Consider the following 20,571-nt stretch of genomic DNA (forward strand, 5'->3'; position numbering starts at 1 on the left):
TCCTATTTGTCACAACATAATCACTCCTGTTGTGATAATTATCCGTCCTATTTAACAATATGGTAGGTTTTGGTTACTCGCAATATCGATACACAAACTTTTAAATTAATCATCACGGAGGATGTTTGGGGAAGTATCATACCTAAGGATTTATCATCGATGTAATATTTCTCATTCACATCGTGTTTCTAAATTTCCTTTGAAAAAAATAAACTGATGACAAAATACCTGCTGGTTCCTAATAAATTATCGGTTACATTTTTATACCGTAATAAACACTTTTGAGTGAATATTGATTTCAGCCTATGACTATCGTCTAGTCTTTTGTCATGTTAATAGTAAGAGCGTGGAGTATAAGAAACTCTCACTGTATAAACCCTTGAGAACATTGACCTTCATGATTTAAATAACACATAGGGTTGGGCTCTCATTTTCCGAGAAAACACCATTAGATGTTTCCTTATCTGAACAATCAATCAGCGCACATTATGCAAACATTCCTACATATTCATATCACGTACATAACTTATGAATTACACATCAGAAGTTAGTGGAATATGCAGATGATAGAATCTGTTCCTAGCTGTATCCAGGATATTAATCGTGACATGATAATTAACGAAAAATTGCGCAATATAAACCGAATTATTTTAAAATATTGTCAACGTTTACTGTTTTCATGGTCCATAAACCTGCAGGAGACAGTGTACCTTTTCGTGTATCTAACTGCATATCATACGGGACGACTAATTGTTCAACCTCAGTCCTTGCATGTCGGAAAGAATTTCTCTGGCGTCATCTAGCTGTTAAAGTGATATATGAGAGCCCAACGATAGGCCTGTTGTATTTCTGTGCATGATCGTCTGAGGCGACTAAAAGTTGGTCCGATAGAGAATCGAGGATTTTCTTTTGTGATTTCCACCAATCATCAATGGGGCACCGAGGAGGTCAAAATAGAGTTGTTGCCCATTGCAACACTGACACCTCGATCTTGTCATTTCTTTCCTGTCTGTCCTTACCACTTTTTGTCCGTTTTGAAGGTCGTCTTTTTTTTTTACCCTGGCTGTTTAGAGGACTTTAAACGCGCGTAGAAATACTAGTAAAGAACTAAAACCTGAATAATTAGGTGTTAGTATCAACATGTTTGTCTTAAATGTTGAGCCTTAAGAAAGTACCAACACCAAGGTCGAGGTCAAATCTACAGAAAACTACTCATATCTTCAACACTCAACAGTTTCGGGGATGTCTTATTACCAGAAACACGAAAAAATGAACTTAGAAGCTTTGGCATAAGATTCCATTGTCTTCTACAAAATCGAAGAAATTTGGAAACATCTTGATGCATGTATCAAAAGACTGTCACAAAGTGTATCTAAGCGCACCTTCTGAAAAGAAACAGACCACATATGGCCAAAGTTTCCTGGCTTATTACTTTTTCTAGCTCTTCCGTCTGTGAAAGCACATTAAGACACGACGTCTGGTGTCATGTACGTCTCTGCATCATTCTAATCCATGTTGTAACCCCGAAGATGAATTATTTACAGCAAAATGTTTCTCTATACGTTGCCAATACCTAAAGTCAACACAGTCAGAGAACTTATACCCCGAAATGCTGAAGGAAGATAAAACGGTATCGTTACATACGATATATATTTGTATATTTGTATGAAATCGTTGAAAGTGACACGACTATAACAACATTTTAGCCAGACGTTTTTGTGCAAAATGCGAAGCACTGATTAAATTTTCTCAATTGATAAATTTTATGTTTCAATAAGTGCCCTAAAAGATTCCCATTAAACATTGTAAGATTAGAGATATACATATATGGTATGTTGAACTTTGACAATTTTGCTTAGGTAATCGGAAAGGGAAGGATTTGGAACACACGAACCTTTCGTGCTTGAGAACTTATTTGTATGCAAGAAAACATCTAATCTAGAGTTTAATATTACACGTGTTTGAAGCATGGTCTGTTTACCTTAAATGTCCTTTAAGGATGAAAGCTGATTTTTTTTTAAACTCGACTAAATGTTAGGGAACAAAGTGACATCATGTTTATAGGTCAGCTACAGGGCGTGCACATCTATGTCAAGCGGGGTTATTTTTTAACTTTACCAGCTATGTTAAGGCATGCATGTCCAATATTAGAATGCTGATGGGTACGGGGTGTAGGTGTCAGTTCACACAGTTGACCTGTACAGCGATGTGGAACAAGATATATGAAAAATGATTGTACATCCAGGCATTATATTATTTTAAAGGGTTGATTATACAGACAGCTATAAAATATGTAACATTCCACCCTTACTCTTCTGGTAATATTATCAATGTGAGAACTGCAACTGTCGGGTAACACTGACACACTACTAAAAGTTATTTCCGAGCTATTTCAATATCTATTTTTCATACACACGCAAAAGTTGATCTAGGGCCGACATGACCCAGTGAAGAAGAAAACGTATTGCATGACATTTTATAATAAAACCTTTGGTACAGAGGGGACATAGGTATATTCCTCTATTCTGTGCGTCCGTAATACGTATTAGGTTCGTCCGTAATACGTATTATGTTCGTCCGTAATAGGTATTATGTGCGTCCGTAATAGGTATTACGTGTGTCCGTGATAGGTATTACGTGTGTCCGTGATAGGTATTACGTGTGTCCGTGATAGGTATTATGTGCGTCCGTAATAGGTATTACGTGCGTCCGTGATAGGTATTATGTGTTTATGTAAAAGATAAAAAAAATTTTTTTTCAGATTGTAGAAGAGACAAAAAGTAAATAGCACCTTTCAATGCAAATTTTGAATAAGATACGCTAGAGTCAAATAATGAAACAGCCACATACAGCTGTTTCATCCTTCTAGCTAGAACTCGTCAGTGATGCTACATCATACAGCTGTTTCATCCTTCTAGCTAGAACTCGTCAGTGATGCTACATCATACAGCTGTTTCATCCTTCTAGCTAGAACTCGTCAGTGATGCTACATCATACAGCTGTTTCATCCTTCTAGCTAGAACTCGTCAGTGATGCTACATCATACAGCTGTTTCATCCTTCTAGCTAGAACTCGTCAGTGATGCTACATCATACAGCTGTTTCATCCTTCTAGCTAGAACTCGTCAGTGATGCTACATCATACAGCTGTTTCATCCTTCTAGCTAGAACTCGTCAGTGATGCTACATCATACAGCTGTTTCATCCTTCTAGCTAGAACTCGTCAGTGATGCTACATCATACAGCTGTTTCATCCTTCTAGCTAGAACTCGTCAGTGATGCTACATCATACAGCTGTTTCATCCTTCTAGCTAGAACTCGTCAGTGATGCTACATCATACAGCTGTTTCATCCTTCTAGCTAGAACTCGTCAGTGATGCTACATCATACAGCTGTTTCATCCTTCTAGCTAGAACTCGTCAGTGATGCTACATCATACAGCTGTTTCATCCTTCTAGCTAGAACTCGTCAGTGATGCTACATCATACAGCTGTTTCATCCTTCTAGCTAGAACTCGTCAGTGATGCTACATCATACAGCTGTTTCATCCTTCTAGCTAGAACTCGTCAGTGATGCTACATCATACAGCTGTTTCATCCTTCTAGCTAGAACTCGTCAGTGATGCTACATCAAACAGCTGTTTCATCCTTCTAGCTAGAACTCGTCAGTGATGCTACATCATACAGCTGTTTCATCCTTCTAGCTAGAACTCGTCAGTGATGCTACATCATACAGCTGTTTCATCCTTCTAGCTAGAACTCGTCAGTGATGCTACATCATACAGCTGTTTCATCCTTCTAGCTAGAATTCGTCAGGGAAGGCCTACGTTATTGAAACATAGGAGGCGTCGGAAGAAAATCCAAATTGATCGTTGCAAATGTCTTACCCTAGTTAGGCAGGAACAGTAACTCATGGATTCAATATTTTCCTAAGTTTCGATGATTATTTAAGAAACAATTGCATTCTGTACTAATGGTTCCGACAGAACCCCATGGATTTTGTAAGTTTTCGGAAACAAAACATACAGACTTTAGTAGGTTAATCTGAAGAAACATATCTCAGCGAGTACATATATATGCTACTGAATATAAAATCTCTGCCATCTCCAAAGTATTATGAATTGTCGATCTTCATTTCAGACAGTTAGAACAACACACAAGATGGCGACAGTTCTCCCATTTTCCGGAAGTAACACGGACAAGCAGGTGTTGTCCCGGTATTTGGACATCCCCCAGCCTGATAGGACAGTCCAGGTGGAGTACGTTTGGATCGATGGGACGGGGGTCGGCATCAGGAGCAAGTGCAAAACCATGGACTTCGAACCCCAAAGCCCGAAAGGTAACAAATAGATGTAGGGTCGTTAGCTATGATCAAGGGTTTGCTTGTCAGTGTCCCTATTGGTGCGGTTTGTTTGGTTGGAATAAAAAGGTGAAACTACAAATATATATATTCTAGTTTGCTGTACACTGACACAAACATGATGCATTTACTTTAAAAAAATTGGTATTCACATGAATGTATATATTATGTGGTTAGCACGGATCAATATCCGTTTTGTAATTGTACGCTGTTATGATTAGAAAGAACATGTTTTTAAAAAAAACTTAAATGACATACACATTATGTGGCAATTATCCTTTTTGGTTTTCGGAATATTACGAAAACGAGGGACCAAACGCCTTCCACGAGTTTATATTGAGGGATTACCTTATAAACTACCAGTTTATCCTATACCTCTATACATCAAAAGTATTGAATCTTATTCATGGATAACGATGTTGTAATCGTTTTCCCCCGTTTGGCTTGGACAAATTCTCATTTCCCCCTTCGGTTCGCTGTCCGTTTGTACTGAACAAATTCTGTTTCTTCAAAAAAAATTGGTTCGCATGTCCGTATATGTACTGAGGAACAAATTCGTTTCTGTACCATTGTCGCTGTTTGTACTGAACAAATTCTGTTTCTTCACCATTGGTTCGCTGTCCGTTTGTACTGAACAAATTCTGTTTCTTCACCATTGGTTCGCTGTCCGTTTGTACTTAACAAATTCTGTTTCTTCACCATTGGTTCGCTGTCCGTTTGTACTTAACAAATTCTGTTTCTTCACCATTGGTTCGCTGTCCGTTTGTACTGAACAAATTCTGTTTCTTCACCATTGGTTCGCTGTCCGTTTGTACTTAACAAATTCTGTTTCTTCACCATTGGTTCGCTGTCCGTTTGTACTGAACAAATTCTGTTTCTTCACCATTGGTTCGCTGTCCGTTTGTACTGAACAAATTCTGTTTCTTCACCATTGGTTCGCTGTCCGTTTGTACTGAACAAATTCTGTTTCTTCACCATTGGTTCGCTGTCCGTTTGTACTGAACAAATTCTGTTTCTTCACCATTGGTTCGCTGTCCGTTTGTACTTAACAAATTCTGTTTCTTCACCATTGGTTCGCTGTCCGTTTGTACTGAACAAATTCTGTTTCTTCACCATTGGTTCGCCGTCCGTTTGTACTGAAGAAATTCTGTTTCTTCACCTTTGGTTCGCTGTCCGTTTGTACTGAACAAATTCTGTTTCTTCACCATTGGTTCGCTGTCCGTTTGTGCCGGACAGATGATCACTCTTCACCATAGATTCGGTGCTTGTTTAGCATGTTACATTTTGTATTCATTACCCATTGCTACTTTAATAGGTAAACATACTCCCTATTAACACCTTCTAACATAACGATAGGGCTATCACGTGATTTGTGTACCGACTGAAGACCATCAGATATGTAAAAGTGGAAAGAAAAGGTCAAACTAAAACATAAAGCTATTACCACGTTGATTATGGTATCTTCTTATAAACAGTAAGCGTAATCTGTAAGATTCGTGCAATTAGTCTGAAAAAGACGGCATGTATCAAACTGATCATGGCGAACTTAAATACGCTCATCAGACGTCGCGCCGATAGGCTGTATCCCAAGCTTGACGAGGTAAGTTAAGAGCTACATCAATGCAAGTTTGCAAAACTTAATGAGAATACCACGACATTCTTTACAATGATTAAGTACTTGCGAAAAGCTTAATCTCACAACACAACAAATAGGAGAGATGCAGAATGTTGATATGCTCCGATTTTGACTTGTGGTTCTGTCGTCATTTCTCCGTTTCTCATCTGATATTATGCGGATTTGACATCAGATGTAGTGACGGGTGTCCAGTTAAAAACATCAGATGTTGAGACGGGTGTCCAATTAAAAACATCAGATGTAGTGACGGGTGTCCAATTAAAAACATCAGATGTTGAGACGGGTGTCCAATTAAAAACATCAGATGAACTGACGGGTGTCCAATTAAAAACATCAGATGAACTGACGGGTGTCCAATTAAAAACATCAGATGAACTGACGGGTGTTAAAGTAGAAACATCAGATGTAGTGACGGTTGTCGAAGTAGAAACATTTGATGAACTGACATTACAAAATAACCACTCAAACCTACAATGGCATAGAAATTCCGTGTCAAGGACGAGAGTAAACATTCAGAATAAAACAACAAAGATTAAGATCAAAATTCCGACTCGGATTCTACAACACAATGACAACATATAGATTATGTGAAAAGGACAAGAATAGCGGCGACAGAAGGCGTGTTATCATTTGTCCGTATCTTCCATTATCGTCATTTATACTCAATCAAAATTTTTGTTATTTGTTTGAAAGCTGAGTGTGTTTTACATATATGTATATATTGTTATTACAAGTCCAAAACAGGAGATAGGGCGATCATGTCGTTTTATTCTCTTCATATAGCTAATACATGTGCTCTCGTCGCCTGGCTGATTGCCGGTGTGGGTATCATTTGTACATAGATTTGTTTTCTGTGTTGTTTATAAACAGGTTGGTAATGATACATGCGTTTTGTTGTTCAAAAACCAGATATGATTGTATTCGTTATCATATCAAACATTTCAGATTCATTCAACAGTGAAATTAAGGTTTTGCTCAATAACAATAAAATCACAGCATGTTACATGCAACTTAATAAATGATGCTAGCGAGTTGTTAAGGTAGTTTTATAATAAGAGCAGCGTTGTTCATACAAATGACACAACAACTGTAATTCTTATCGGTGTTTGATGTATACCTCTTGTGTATGCGCGCTTCAGTGACTACGCGGATGTTACCAAGTGCATCGGAATCATAATAGACATGCGCGGAACAGTGGTTGATTTAATGAAATTAATATACAGCATAAAAGCATAGATATAAAGAGTGTGTGTCTTTCATATCATTCCAGAACATCATCACAAAGAAATATCATTATCGACAGTGATTTCCTGTTTGACACATGCAGATTGAACTATTAAAAAAACACCAATTCATACTGGATGATCTTCTCAGTAGAATGTTAATGGTAACCTCGATGACTAGAAAATTATCAAGAATCTATTTTTCTGATTGAGGATGAGATCGTGTGTTACAAAAATGAAAAAACCTACATCTGAATACATATCAATAATATCTCGTAGCTTTCATGTAGCCAACTGATGGAGAATAGGCAACGCCCTAGGTAGGTGTAATGAAGGATAGGACACGCCTTAGGTAAAGTGTAATGGAGAATAGGACACGCCCTAGGTAAAGTGTAATGGAGAATAGGACACGCCCTAGGTAGGTGTAATGGAGAATAGGACAAGCCCTAGGTAAAGTGTAATGGAGAATAGGCAACGCCCTAGGTAGGTGTAATGGAGGATAGGACACGCCCTAGGTAGGTGTAATGGAGGATAGGCCACGCCCTAAGTAGGTGTAATGGAGGATAGGCAACGTAATAGGTAAAGTGTAATGGAGAATAGGACACGCCCTAGGTAGGTGTAATGTAGAATAGGCAACGCCATAGGTTAAGTGTAATGGAGGATAGGCAACGCCCTAGTTAAATTGTAATGGAGAATAGGACACGCCCTAGGTAGGTGTAATGGAGGATAGGCAACACCCTAGGTAGGTGTAATGGAGAATAGGCCACGCCCTAGGTAGGTGTAATGGAGGATAGGCAAAGCCTAGGTAGGTGTAATAGAGAATAGGCAAAGCCTAGGTAGGTGTAATGGAGAATAGGCAACGCCCTAGGTAGGTGTAATGGAGGATAGGCAACGCCCTAGGTAGGTGTAATGGAGAATAGGCCACGCCCTAGGTAGGTGTAATGGAGAATAGGCCACGCCCTAGGTAGGTGTAATGGAGAATAGGCAACGCCCTAGGTAGGTGTAATGGAGGATAGGCAACGCCCTAGGTAGGTGAAATGGAGAATAGGCCGTGCCCTAGGTAGGTGTAATTGAGAATAGGCAACGCCCTAGGTAGGTGTAATTGAGAATAGGCAACGCCCTAGATAGGTGTAATGGAGAAAAGGCAACGCCCTAGGTAGGTGTAACGGAGAATAGGCAACGCCCTAGGTAGGTGTAATGGAGGATAGGCAACGCCCTAGGTAGGTGTAATGGAGAATAGGCAGTGCCCTAGATAGGTGTAATGGAGAAAAGGCAACGCCCTAGGTCGGTGTAACGGAGAATAGGCAACGCCCTAGGTAGGTGTAATGGAGGATAGGCAACGCCCTAGGTAGGTGTAATGGAGAATAGACAACGCCCTAGATAGGTGTAAAGGAGAATTGGCAGTGCCCTAGGTAATGTGTCATCAGGATACTGTGATTTTATCCAAATAATGATACCACCTCTTTTGGTTTTGCTGTTGGTAATTCATACATAATACGCCATATTCCACAGCTTTTGTTGTCCTGATCGTTCTATAGTAAGCATCTCTTGTTACAGATTGTCCGGTATGGAACTTTGACGGATCAAGCACGGGTCAGTCAGAGGGATCAAACTCAGACATGTACCTGCATCCTGTGGCCCTTTTCCCTGACCCCTTCAGGATGGGAAATAACAAACTGTGTCTCTGTGATGTGTACAAATACAACGATCTGCCGGCTGGTACGCATACATGTATCATATTTCATACTACAGTTTTAACAGTATAAAATATTTTCCATATTTTTGGACAAAGTCAGTAATAAAAAATTACTTATTGAATTCCGCGGTCTGTTGCCATAACATTTGTTCCTGTTTTTATGTTTATTATGGTAACACTTCCTGTTGTACAGTTGTATATGTTACCAGGGTAACAGTGATACGTTACCATAACATTTATCCTTGTTTGTATGTTGCTATGGTTACACTTCCTGTTTGTACAGTTGTATATGTTACCAAGGTAACAGTGGTATGTTACCATAACATTTATCCTTGTTTGTATGTTGCCCTGGTTACACTTCCTGTTTGTACAGTTGTATATGTTACCAAGGTAACAGTGATACTTTACCATAACATTTGTTCCTGAATTAACAGAGACGAACCACCGTCACACCTGTCTTGCTGCCATGGAGATGGTCAAGTCTTCCAGACCATGGTTCGGAATAGAACAGGAATACATCCTCTTGGACAGTGATGGACATCCATACGGCTGGCCGAAGAATGGTTTCCCAGGACCCCAGGGTAACTACATTGTACTCATATAGGTATCTAGTCTGAATTTCCCGACCCCAGGGTAAATAAATATCTGACTGCCCTTGCCCCCGTATCTTATATCGTTTCCCCTAACGCAGATGTCTCGGTAACATCCATATCTCAATAAACCTCATCAACACTCCAAACTATTCAAACCATAAGCATCTGGCACGAATTTCCCACCCATGGACCATATATACTTATCATAGTGACCTTGTCACTATTATATATATATATATAGTCCAAGGATTGGAAATCCGTGCCAAGTTCCTGTGATACAAAGTACTCGATAGTCCCTGGAGATTCAATCAGTGACAACTCGTGCATAAACTTACAAAACTCAATATCAAGCTGATTTGTATATGATGTATCTTAAGCTGCCACACATCACTGGCTTGAAGATAATGAACGTAAGATCAAAAACGGTGACGTTGCATTTTATGTGAATGTTTTTTGTCGTGTTGCCGCATGTCTTGTGAATCTCTGCGTAATTGACCTGAACAAAATTCGGGTCGTTTTGGTTTTGATAATGGCTAATAGAAAAAAAAACAATGAGTTTCCTTTTCTGTTCTCGAGTGGTATCCTAGAAAAAAAACAGTTTCAGGTGCAGTGATAATCCTCAAGCCAAGATATAGCCTTAAAGCCATGAAAAAGTCATGCCCAATGTGGCTCTCCGCACCTCCAGTGCTCTTGGGTATGGTCTCGGTCCAGAGTCGTTTTGGTCGAGAGAACATAATGGCCAGCGATATCGTTCAGACTGCCAACTGTTGCTCTCAGATACAGTATAAAGATGTATGCTTTAACAGTCGACTGATTGTCCTTTCTATCTGCACTGTACACATTTTACTTCTTTCAAAAGAATTTAAATGTGTACAGTAAATTACAAGATTTTTTTTAATCACAGCGAGACACTTTCCGCTACATCAGTGTGTATCATAGCCCAAAGCATCAGGTACATTTTTGTTAACTGTTTACAACAGAAATTGTCAAATGTAAACGATACAACTACTGAAGTGTGTAAACTAAAACAAACAACTGAATGTGATAAGCTAGTATGGGCCCAGCTCCTGTTGTGAGGAAAGCAACAGAACAATTTGGGGGATGCTATGGAACTCGAGATCTTGTTAAAGACATGAATGGTTGTCGAGAAAGATGTCATGGACGCCGACATTCTGAATGGTTGTCAGGGGGACGTTGTAGAATTTGTATATATATACATAATTAATTGTGTCAAATTCTTAATTAACGTACAAGATGGCGGAGGACAATTCTATACGAAGACATAATTATGTCCAGACGTTTCGTTCATTACAGCATGACAGAAACACTGTAGCAAATATTCGTAAACAAACAACATAGCAATAAACATGACGTTATGAAATTCGGTAACACAAATGCAACACCACTACAGAAATTAAATTATCCAAAAATACACGAAGGGTTTGTTTAAAGTATATTTCAGTATGCAATTAACGAACATTAGAGGTCTATTACATTTAATCCAACAACAGTAATTTTTCAGAAATTATTCCAACATAATAACAATTATTGACCGAGGAGAGTTTTCCCTTTTATGTGTAGCATGCAAAAGATATTTACCAAGTTTGTTTAAAACCTTCACACTTTTACAGGAAAATAATTCTATTAGTTTATAGACAGTTGGATGGCGATAATAGTACTTTTTAATGTATCTACTTCTTAAATCAGAATATGTAGGACAAAGTAGTACAAAATGTATTTCATCCTCAATATCATTTTGATCACAAACTGTACAAATTCTCTGACTTCTGGGAATGTTATTTTAACGACCTAGTTCAATGTTAAGATTGTGTCCTTGCATGCGAAATTGACTCAGTAATTGTTTTTTATCTAACATTAATGGGCTAACTAAGGTGAAACTGAATACCAAATATATACACAACTCTTGAATAAATACGTCATGCACACGTTGCGTGTACGTTTGCAAAAAAAGTATTCTCATTAGATACATTTTGGTTTAATCAGATATGATTAAATCCAAAATTACATAGTTCATGTTTAACCGATAAACCCTATTAAATTTACATTTAATGTGGTATGTTTTGCTGGTGGTGTTTATATGGATTGTTATCTGACGGAGCACTGAATTAAGTCTTACATGATTGGCTCGGATAAACCCTAATATATCCAACCTCATTTACCCACAAGTGTGACTCATCTTCTGGTACATCAGCACTAACTGCCTTCAGACAACTAGGCCTGTAGTGTACATACAGTTATCTCCCTTTCATGTTATACACAATAAGGTCATGTTAACCCCTGCACTTCTGCAGGACACAACCAATGACAGTAACACATCGGGCAGATAGACTGAGGAAGCGAGGAGTACAACACATGCCTGCTCTGGTAGACAATCACAAATCTGGGTTAATTTCATAACCTGAACGAAATTTCTCACTTTTCTGTAGTTTATCTGTCACTGAAGTGGTGATGACAAATATTCGGCCACGTTGGCACTGTATCGATTGAATCTGAGTAGTTTTGGAGAGAAAAGTCATTAGAAAAAAATCCAGAGATAACACAAAGTCAGCATCAATTACAAGTACCAGTGGAACTTCAACTGTGACATTTATATGTGATAGTCAGGTTCTTCCTCGTCCTGGTGCAAGTGTGTAACTGGGTTTATCTGAAAGTAGTCTCAGTCACTGAAAACAGAAATTCTACATAGTCATCAGGTCACTGGGTCACTGAAAACAGAAATTCTACATAGTCACCAGGTCACTGGGTCACTGAAAACAGAAATTCTACATAGTCACCAGGTCACTGGGTCACTGAAAACAGAAATTCTACATAGTCACCAGGTCACTGGGTCACTGAAAACAGAAATTCTACATAGTCACCAGGTCACTGGGTCACTGAAAACAGAAATTCTACATAGTCACCAGGTCACTGGGTCACTGAAAACAGAAATTCTACATAGGCACCAGGTCACTGGGTCACTGAAAACAGAAATTCTACATAGGCACCAGGTCACAGGGTCACTGAAAACAGAAATTCTACATAGTCATCAGGTCACTGGGTCACTGAAAACAGAAATTCTACATAGTCACCAGGTCACTGGGTCACTGAAAACAGAAATTCTACATAGTCACCAGGTCACTGAAAACAGAAATTCTACATAGTCATCAGGTCACTGAAAACAGAAATTCTACATAGTCATCAGGTCACTGAAAACAGAAATTCTACATAGTCACCAGGTCACTGGGTCACTGAAAACAGAAATTATACATAGTCACCAGGTCACTGAAAACAGAAATTCTACATAGTCATCAGGTCACTGAAAACAGAAATTCTACATAGTCACCAGGTCACTGGGTCACTGAAAACAGAAATTCTACATAGTCATCAGGTCACTGAGTCACTGAAAACAGAAATTCTACATAGTCACCAGGTCACTGAAAACAGAAATTCTACATAGTCACCAGGTCACTGGGTCACTGAAAACAGAAATTCTACATAGTCACCAGGTCACTGAAAACAGAAATTCTACATAGTCATCGGGTCACTGGGTCACTGAAAACAGAAATTCTACATAGTCATCAGGTCACTGGGTCACTGAAAACAGAAATTATACATAGTCACCAGGTCACTGAAAACAGAAATTCTACATAGTCATCAGGTCACTGGGTCACTGAAAACAGAAATTCTACATAGTCACCAGGTCACTGAAAACAGAAATTCTACATAGTCATCAGGTCACTGAAAACAGAAATTCTACATAGTCATCGGGTCACTCGGTCACTGAAAACAGAAATTCTACATAGTCACCAGGTCATTGAAAACAGAAATTCTACATAGTCACCAGGTCCCTGGGTCACTGAAAACAGAAATTCTACATAGTCACCGGGTCACTGAAAACAGAAATTCTACATAGTCATCAGGTCACTGAGTCACTGAAAACAGAAATTCTACATAGTCATCAGGTCACTGAAAACAGAAATTCTACATAATCATTGGGTCACTGAAAACAGTAATTCTACATAGTCATCAGGTCACTGAAAACAGAAACTCTACATAGTCATCAGGTCATTGAAAACAGAAATTCTACATAGGCACCAGGCCACTGAAAACAGAAATTCTACATAGTCATCAGGTCACTGAAAACAGAAATTCTACATAGTCATCAGGTCACTGAAAACAGAAATTCTACATAGGCACCAGGTCACTGGGTCACTGAAAACAGTAATTCTACATAGTCATCAGGTCACTGAAAACAGAAACTCTACATAGTCATCAGGTCACTGAAAACAGAAATTCTACATAGGCACCAGGTCACTGAAAACAGAAATTCTACATAGTCATCAGGTCACTGAAAACAGAAATTCTACATAGTCATCAGGTCACTGAAAACAGAAATTCTATATAGGGACTCGTTGGACAAACATGCACGTTACCGTAAAGATAGCTATAAAAGAAATATATACTTAATATATATATATTTACGAATAAAGATTTGCGTTTCTAAACAAATGAAAAACTAGAAGGACGTTTATGGTTGCCATTACAAAGATGTGTCAACTACTAGTGTTCATCTCTGGATTTCTTGATCTCACATAGATCTGGTTCATGACGTGTCACAAAAATTACAAATCTTTTGCGCTACGATCTATAAACGTTAACCTTAATTTGTTACACAACCTTCACTGGATGCAAAGTTCACGGATCTTGGTAATTTCCATTCATCATTTCCATGCGAGACAGAAAAGTATAACATTAAGGTTGCACACACTTAATTTCTATTTGGCCTTCCAAAGATCACGCACATAGCCACATCGATGCCATGTTTACAACCATGACCTAAGAAATGTGTCCCAGTATGTCAGTGTTATATAAAAATTATTAGAGCGAAAACGATGAATACATTATTACCGTACACATGTTAATCTCCCATGACGAAGCCTTGGTAGAGTTTGAAACTGTGACCCAGTTTTTGACCGGTATGAAACACTCACTTCCGTATATTTCCACTAAGAATTCTTACAAACAAATCTATCAATGTATGGACAATAACACAGTTTATGGATAAAAAAACGAACTTTTTTATTGGTAAAGATATTCCATATACATTCGTTTGGTACTGTATTTTTTCTGAAATTTGTGTTATGTGATTTATATAACATATTGTATGGAGTGTGTAGCTATCAGTTTTCCTATAAAGGAGAGAAACAACATTTCCCATTAAATCTTTATATATGTAAAAAAAAATGGACAAATAGAGAATAACCCGATAGTACTAGGAGAGCACGTGCTACCCGTCAGATCTTACGCGGTTGGTAGTTAGCATCCTTTATATATTAAAATCTCAAGGGAAACACTTCTCGATCACAACATGACCTCGTGTTCACCACGGCTGACTGATTCAAGTGTACTTTCGAACAAGGATATACACGTGAACCAGTCAATAATGAACACGAGATCACGACAAATCTGATAATATTTTGAGCTGATATCGAGTTCTGCAATTCACTGACTTATAAACAAACGAACATAGTCTCGCCTAATATTGACTGTAAATTATTCATCCTCTCGGTCTTATCGAACATAGTCCGTACCCGAAATGATAAAAACACATTCTAGAACTTACAAAACATAAAGTGCCTAACTTTCAGATACCAGGTCCATGGGATGCATTTGAGTAATGTTGCGTCTTGATAAAGGGGGAGGTTGCCTCAAAAAGTTGACATTTGCACTGATGTTATTACTTCATTGATCATATGTCTATTCCAGTAATTCGCATCCAACGAACATTTGTTTTGTTAGGATCCAGTAACAATATTGGACCGTCGATATTACTTACTAGATTCTCTCTCTCTCTCTCTCTCTCTCTCTCTCTCTCTCTCTCTCTCTCTCTCTCTCTCTCTCTCTCTCTCTCTCTCTCTCTCTCTCTCTCTCTCTCTCTCTCTCTCTCTCTCTCTCTCCTCTCTCTCTCTCTCTCTCTCTCTCTCTCTCTCTCTCTCTCTCTCTCTCTCTCTCTCTCTCTCTCTCTCTCTCTCTCTCTCTCTCTCTCTCTCTCTCTCTCTCTCTCTCTCTCTCTCTCTCTCTCTCTCTCTCTCTCTCTCTCTCTCTCTCTCTCTCTCTCTCTCTCTCTCTCTCTCTCTCTCTCTCTCTCTCTCTCTCTCTCTCTCTCTCTCTCTCTCTCTCTCCACATAAGGTATAATATACTATGAATTGCGTTATAACGTTTTGTCCAGAACTGAATATTTACTGATGTTTTTCCTACTCTCCATAAAGTCTATTTTTGTTAGCTGGAAAGATTTCGCGAGGTTATTTCGAATATGTCAATATCAACCAATATGAATTACATAACCTTGACATCCATATTAAGGGAGAGGCCCTGCATCATACATCATACCGACAGGATGGTATTTACAGCAATTGATTAAAAGTCAGATAAATGAATTTAAAGACTGGACCTATTGGAATCATACATCGCATATAGTTTAACTTCTTGAACAGACAACAAGGAAAAGTCATGTATAAATATCAGGACATGTATGTTTTATTTTCCGGCAAGAAATACTAGCACCAATTATGTCGACATTCCTTTTCCGCGCTGGTTTTATGAAAAATACGAAATGTCACAATCGGATTAGGGCACCTACAGTTGGCATACATATATACATTGTACAATGTATTTTGCCTGTTCGTCTATCAGGATTGCCTACCTGCTATAACAATATAGGCACTTTTGGACGGATAGGTGGTAGAGTCCTAATTAGATATGATGGGAAACTTGAGTCTTCGTCCCATAGTGTCAAAATGTTGAGTTATATAAAACCAGATGCTGTCTTAGTTGGAGAAAGTGTAAAGTTCGTCTCCGTCATGACGACTTCCTTGTTTACAAGCGTTATACAAATAAATTCGACATTCATGTTAAATTAAGAACAAATATGAACATAAGACTTCGAACTCCTGTGTCAGTTTGGTATGTTTGAACGCGTCTCTTTAATGGTATATGACTCGAATGCCCCCTCCCTCACGTGCTATGTAGGGCACCTCACCTGAAGTCAGTATCTATTCATTAATATTTAACATGATTTTTACGAAGAACATCATAATTACATGTGAAACATATGTAATGAAACGAACCGAAGTATTTTTTCATACAGGAACGATATGTAGAATCTAGTGTTCCGGAATGCGGCATGTTCCTTGCAAATCCGCTGTGGCGTTTATAATTTCTTGTATCTTCCTGATACTGTCTCCCATATCAACCTTTTCTAGTTTTAGGGGATAATTGATCACCTGTAAAATAATCTGATAATTTGCTAACATCGTTAAAAATATTTGGATATGTATTAATTATTGTTTGTGCCCTCCATTGCTCGCACATCAGTATGTGTATAATTGAGACAGACTTTCACAAAATAAGAGATAAATGCAATTTTTGATGTTGTTGTTGTTGTTGACAGGGCCTTACTACTGTGGAGTTGGGGCCAACAAGGTGTACGGAAGGGATATCGTTGAGGCACATTACCGCGCATGTCTTTACGCAGGAATTAAAATAGCTGGTTGTAACGCCGAGGTGATGCCTGGACAGGTGAGTCGTTGACGTCACTGTTTCTTGACTTACTACAATGCATTTTGGTATATCATTTCAGTATAGTGTAAAATCGACCTGCTTTATTCAATTTATTCTCAAGCCAAATCCGTTATACCAGGACTGGTCACCGACCTATTCTCACGAAGTACCAATTCCCACCCCACACCGATAAATGAAACGCGTGCATTGGCGAGAACAGGTGGACCGTCAGCACTGCTTAATTGCAAGGTCCTGTACCTACTTTGAAACACGTATACGACAACATGAGAAATATATTAGCTCCACAGCTCAGGTAACAAAATTAAATGAATTCCTTCTAACTAGAACGATGGTCAGTCAGAGCCTGTAATGTGGATTTTGCAGTAGATAGTTGAAGTATCAAATGTTTCCGCATGTTCCAGTGGGAATACCAGGTGGGACCTTGTGAAGGAATGGAGATGGGGGACCACCTATGGATTGCTCGTTACATCATGGACCGGGTCGCTGAAGACTTTGGAGTCATTGTGACCCTTGACCCTAAACCTATCACTGGGAACTGGAATGGTTCCGGGGCACATTGTAACTACAGTACAATAGCTATGAGGGAAAAGGACGGACTACGGTAACTATTGTAAAATCGATCACAGGAATCAATTCGCTTTAGATGGTCAGTGTGTTGTCCCCTTGTGTTACATCAGTGTGTGTTGTCTCGTTACGTTACATCAGTGTGTGTTGTCTCGTTACGTTACATCAGTGTGTGTTGTCTCGTTACGTTACATCAGTGTGTGTTGCCTCTTTACGTTACATCAGTGTGTTGTCTCGTTACGTTAAATCAGTGTGTGTTGTCTCGTTACGTTACATTAGTGTGTTGTCTCGTTACGTTAAATCAGTGTGTGTTGTCTCGTTACGTTACATCAGTGTGTGTTGTCTCATTACGTTACATCAGTGTGTGTTGTCTCGTTACGTTACATCAGTGTGTGTTGTCTCGTTACGTTATATCAGTGTGTTTTCTCGTTACGTTACATCAGTGTGTGTTGTCTCGTTACGTTACATCAGTGTGTGTTGTCTCGTTACGTTACATCAGTGTGTGTTGCCTCTTTACGTTACATCAGTGTGTAGTCTCGTTACGTTATATCAGTGCGTTGTCTCGTTGCGTTACATCAGTGTGTGTTGTCTCTTTACGTTATATCAGTATGTGTTGTCTCGTTACGTTACATCAGTGTGTGTTGTCTCATTACGTTACATCAGTGTGTTGTCTCGTTACGTTACATCAATGTGTGTTGTCTCGTTACGTTACATCTGTATGTTGTCTCGTTACGTTATATCAGTGTGTTGTCTAATTGTTATATCAGTATGTGTTGTCTCGTTACGTTACATCAGTGTGTTGTCTCGTTACCTTACATCAGTGTGTGTTGTCTCGTTACGTTACATCAGTGTGTGTTGTCTCGTTACGTTACATCAGTGTGTGTTGCCTCTTTACGTTACATCAGTGTGTAGTCTCGTTACGTTATATCAGTGTGCGTTGTCTCATTGCGTTACATCAGTGTGTGTTGTCTCGTTACGTTATATCAGTATGTGTTGTCTCGTTGCGTTACATCAGTGTGTTTTGTCTTGTTACGTTACATCAGTGTGTTTTGTCTCATTACGTTACATCAATGCGTTGTCTCGTTGCGTTACATCAGTGTGTGTTGTCTCGTTACGTTACATCAGTGTGTGTTGTCTCGTTACGTTACATCAGTGTGTGTTGTCTCGTTACGTTACATCAGTGTGTAGTCTCGTTACGTTATATCAGTGTGCGTTGTCTCATTGCGTTACATCAGTGTGTGTTGTCTCGTTACGTTACATCAGTGTGTAGTCTCGTTACGTTATATCAGTGTGCGTTGTCTCATTGCGTTACATCAGTGTGTGTTGTCTCGTTACGTTATATCAGTATGTGTTGTCTCGTTGCGTTACACCACTGTGTTGTCTCGTTGCGTTACATCACTGTGTTGTCCCGCTACGTTACATCACTGTGTTGTCTCGCTACGTTACATCAGTGTGTGTTGTCTCGTTACGTTACATCTGTGTGTGTTGTCTCGTTACGTTGCATCGGTGTGTGTTGTCTCGTTACGTTACATCAGTGTGTGTTGTCTCGTTCCGTTACATCAGTGTGTGTTGTCTCGTTCCGTTACATCAGTGTGTGTTGTCTCGTTACGTTACATCAGTGTGTGTTGTCTCGTTACGTTACATCAGTGTGTGTAGTCTCGTTACGTTACATCAGTGTGTGTTGTCTCGTTACGTTACATCAGTGTGTGTTGTCTCGTTACGTTATATCAGTGTGTTGTCTCGTTACGTTACATCAGTGTGTGTTGTCTCGTTACGTTACATCAGCAGTGTGTGTTGCGTTACATCAGTGTGTGTTGCCTCTTTACGTTACATCAGTGTGTAGTCTCGTTACGTTATATCAGTGTGCGTTGTCTCATTGCGTTACATCAGTGTGTGTTGTCTCGTTACGTTATATCAGTGTGTTGTCTCGTTACGTTACATCAGTGTGTGTTGTCTCGTTACGTTACATCAGTGTGTGTTGTCTCGTTACGTTACATCAGTGTGTGTAGTCTCGTTACGTTACATCAGTGTGTGTTGTCTCGTTACGTTTCATCAGTGTGTGTCTCGTTACGTTACATCAATGTGTGTAGTCTCGTTACGTTACATCAGTGTGTGTTGTCTCGTTACGTTACATCAGTGTGTGTTGTCTCGTTACGTTACATCAGTGTGTGTTGTCTCATTACGTTACATCAGTGTGTGTTGTCTCGTTACGTTTATTGTATTCTCTCTGTACTTTTGACGGTCTGAAGACGCGAGTTGATTTTATTTGCTAAAATGACGTTGTGTATTGTGTGCTGCCTCGTTAAGCTTCTTTGTCAAAAAAAATGCGAGTTTATTTTGGCATCAGTCTAAACACACTATGATGATGATGTCGTCGCTATGACCAGCGTGTTGATATTCGTTTGCACCATCATTGTCTTCATGAGATTGTTTAATTTTTCAGACATATAGAAGAAGCGATCCCAAAACTGGAAAAAAGACACAAGACACATATCAAAGGATACGATCCTACGGATGGTGCCGACAATGCCCGAAGATTAACCGGACTGCACGAAACGGCTCATATAGATGCGTTTTCGGCAGGTGTCGCCAATAGAGGGGCCAGTATCCGGATACCCCGCCAGGTGGCAGCCGATAACCAGGGATACCTGGAAGATCGACGACCATCTTCAAACTGTGATCCCTACCGAGTAACTGAACTTCTAGTCAGAACTACCATTCTAGACGAGACAGATTGAACTCTGTTAATAAGAAAAAAAACTTGTATTTTAAATATGCAGCTGTTATTTAGGAAATTAATGAAATGATAAAAAAAAATAAGATAGAAAAAATATTTTTTTACGTACCAGTTGGTTGAATATGGTACATTCATTACTACTGACACTTGTCAAAAATGAATGGAAAAACTTCCGAAAACTA

The 20,571-nt window shown here is 39.1% G+C and overlaps 1 protein-coding gene across 1 annotated transcript; it reads left to right on the forward strand.

Annotated features, from left to right (window-relative positions):
* Positions 1–4,159: 4,159 nt before the first annotated feature.
* Positions 4,160–20,390, forward strand: LOC132556456 (glutamine synthetase-like). Its single transcript, XM_060220868.1, has 6 exons — positions 4,160–4,337; positions 8,775–8,936; positions 9,348–9,494; positions 16,958–17,085; positions 17,490–17,689; positions 20,096–20,390. The coding sequence occupies exons 1-6, from the start codon at positions 4,160–4,162 to the stop codon at positions 20,388–20,390; spliced, it is 1,110 nt and encodes a 369-aa protein (XP_060076851.1).
* The last annotated feature ends 181 nt before the right edge of the window (positions 20,391–20,571 follow it).

The sequence above is a fragment of the Ylistrum balloti genome, unplaced genomic scaffold, assembly GCF_031769215.1.
Source record: "Ylistrum balloti isolate Yb309-2 unplaced genomic scaffold, AGI_CSIRO_Ybal_v1 Utg370570, whole genome shotgun sequence".
Lineage (NCBI taxonomy): Eukaryota > Metazoa > Mollusca > Bivalvia > Pectinida > Pectinidae > Ylistrum > Ylistrum balloti.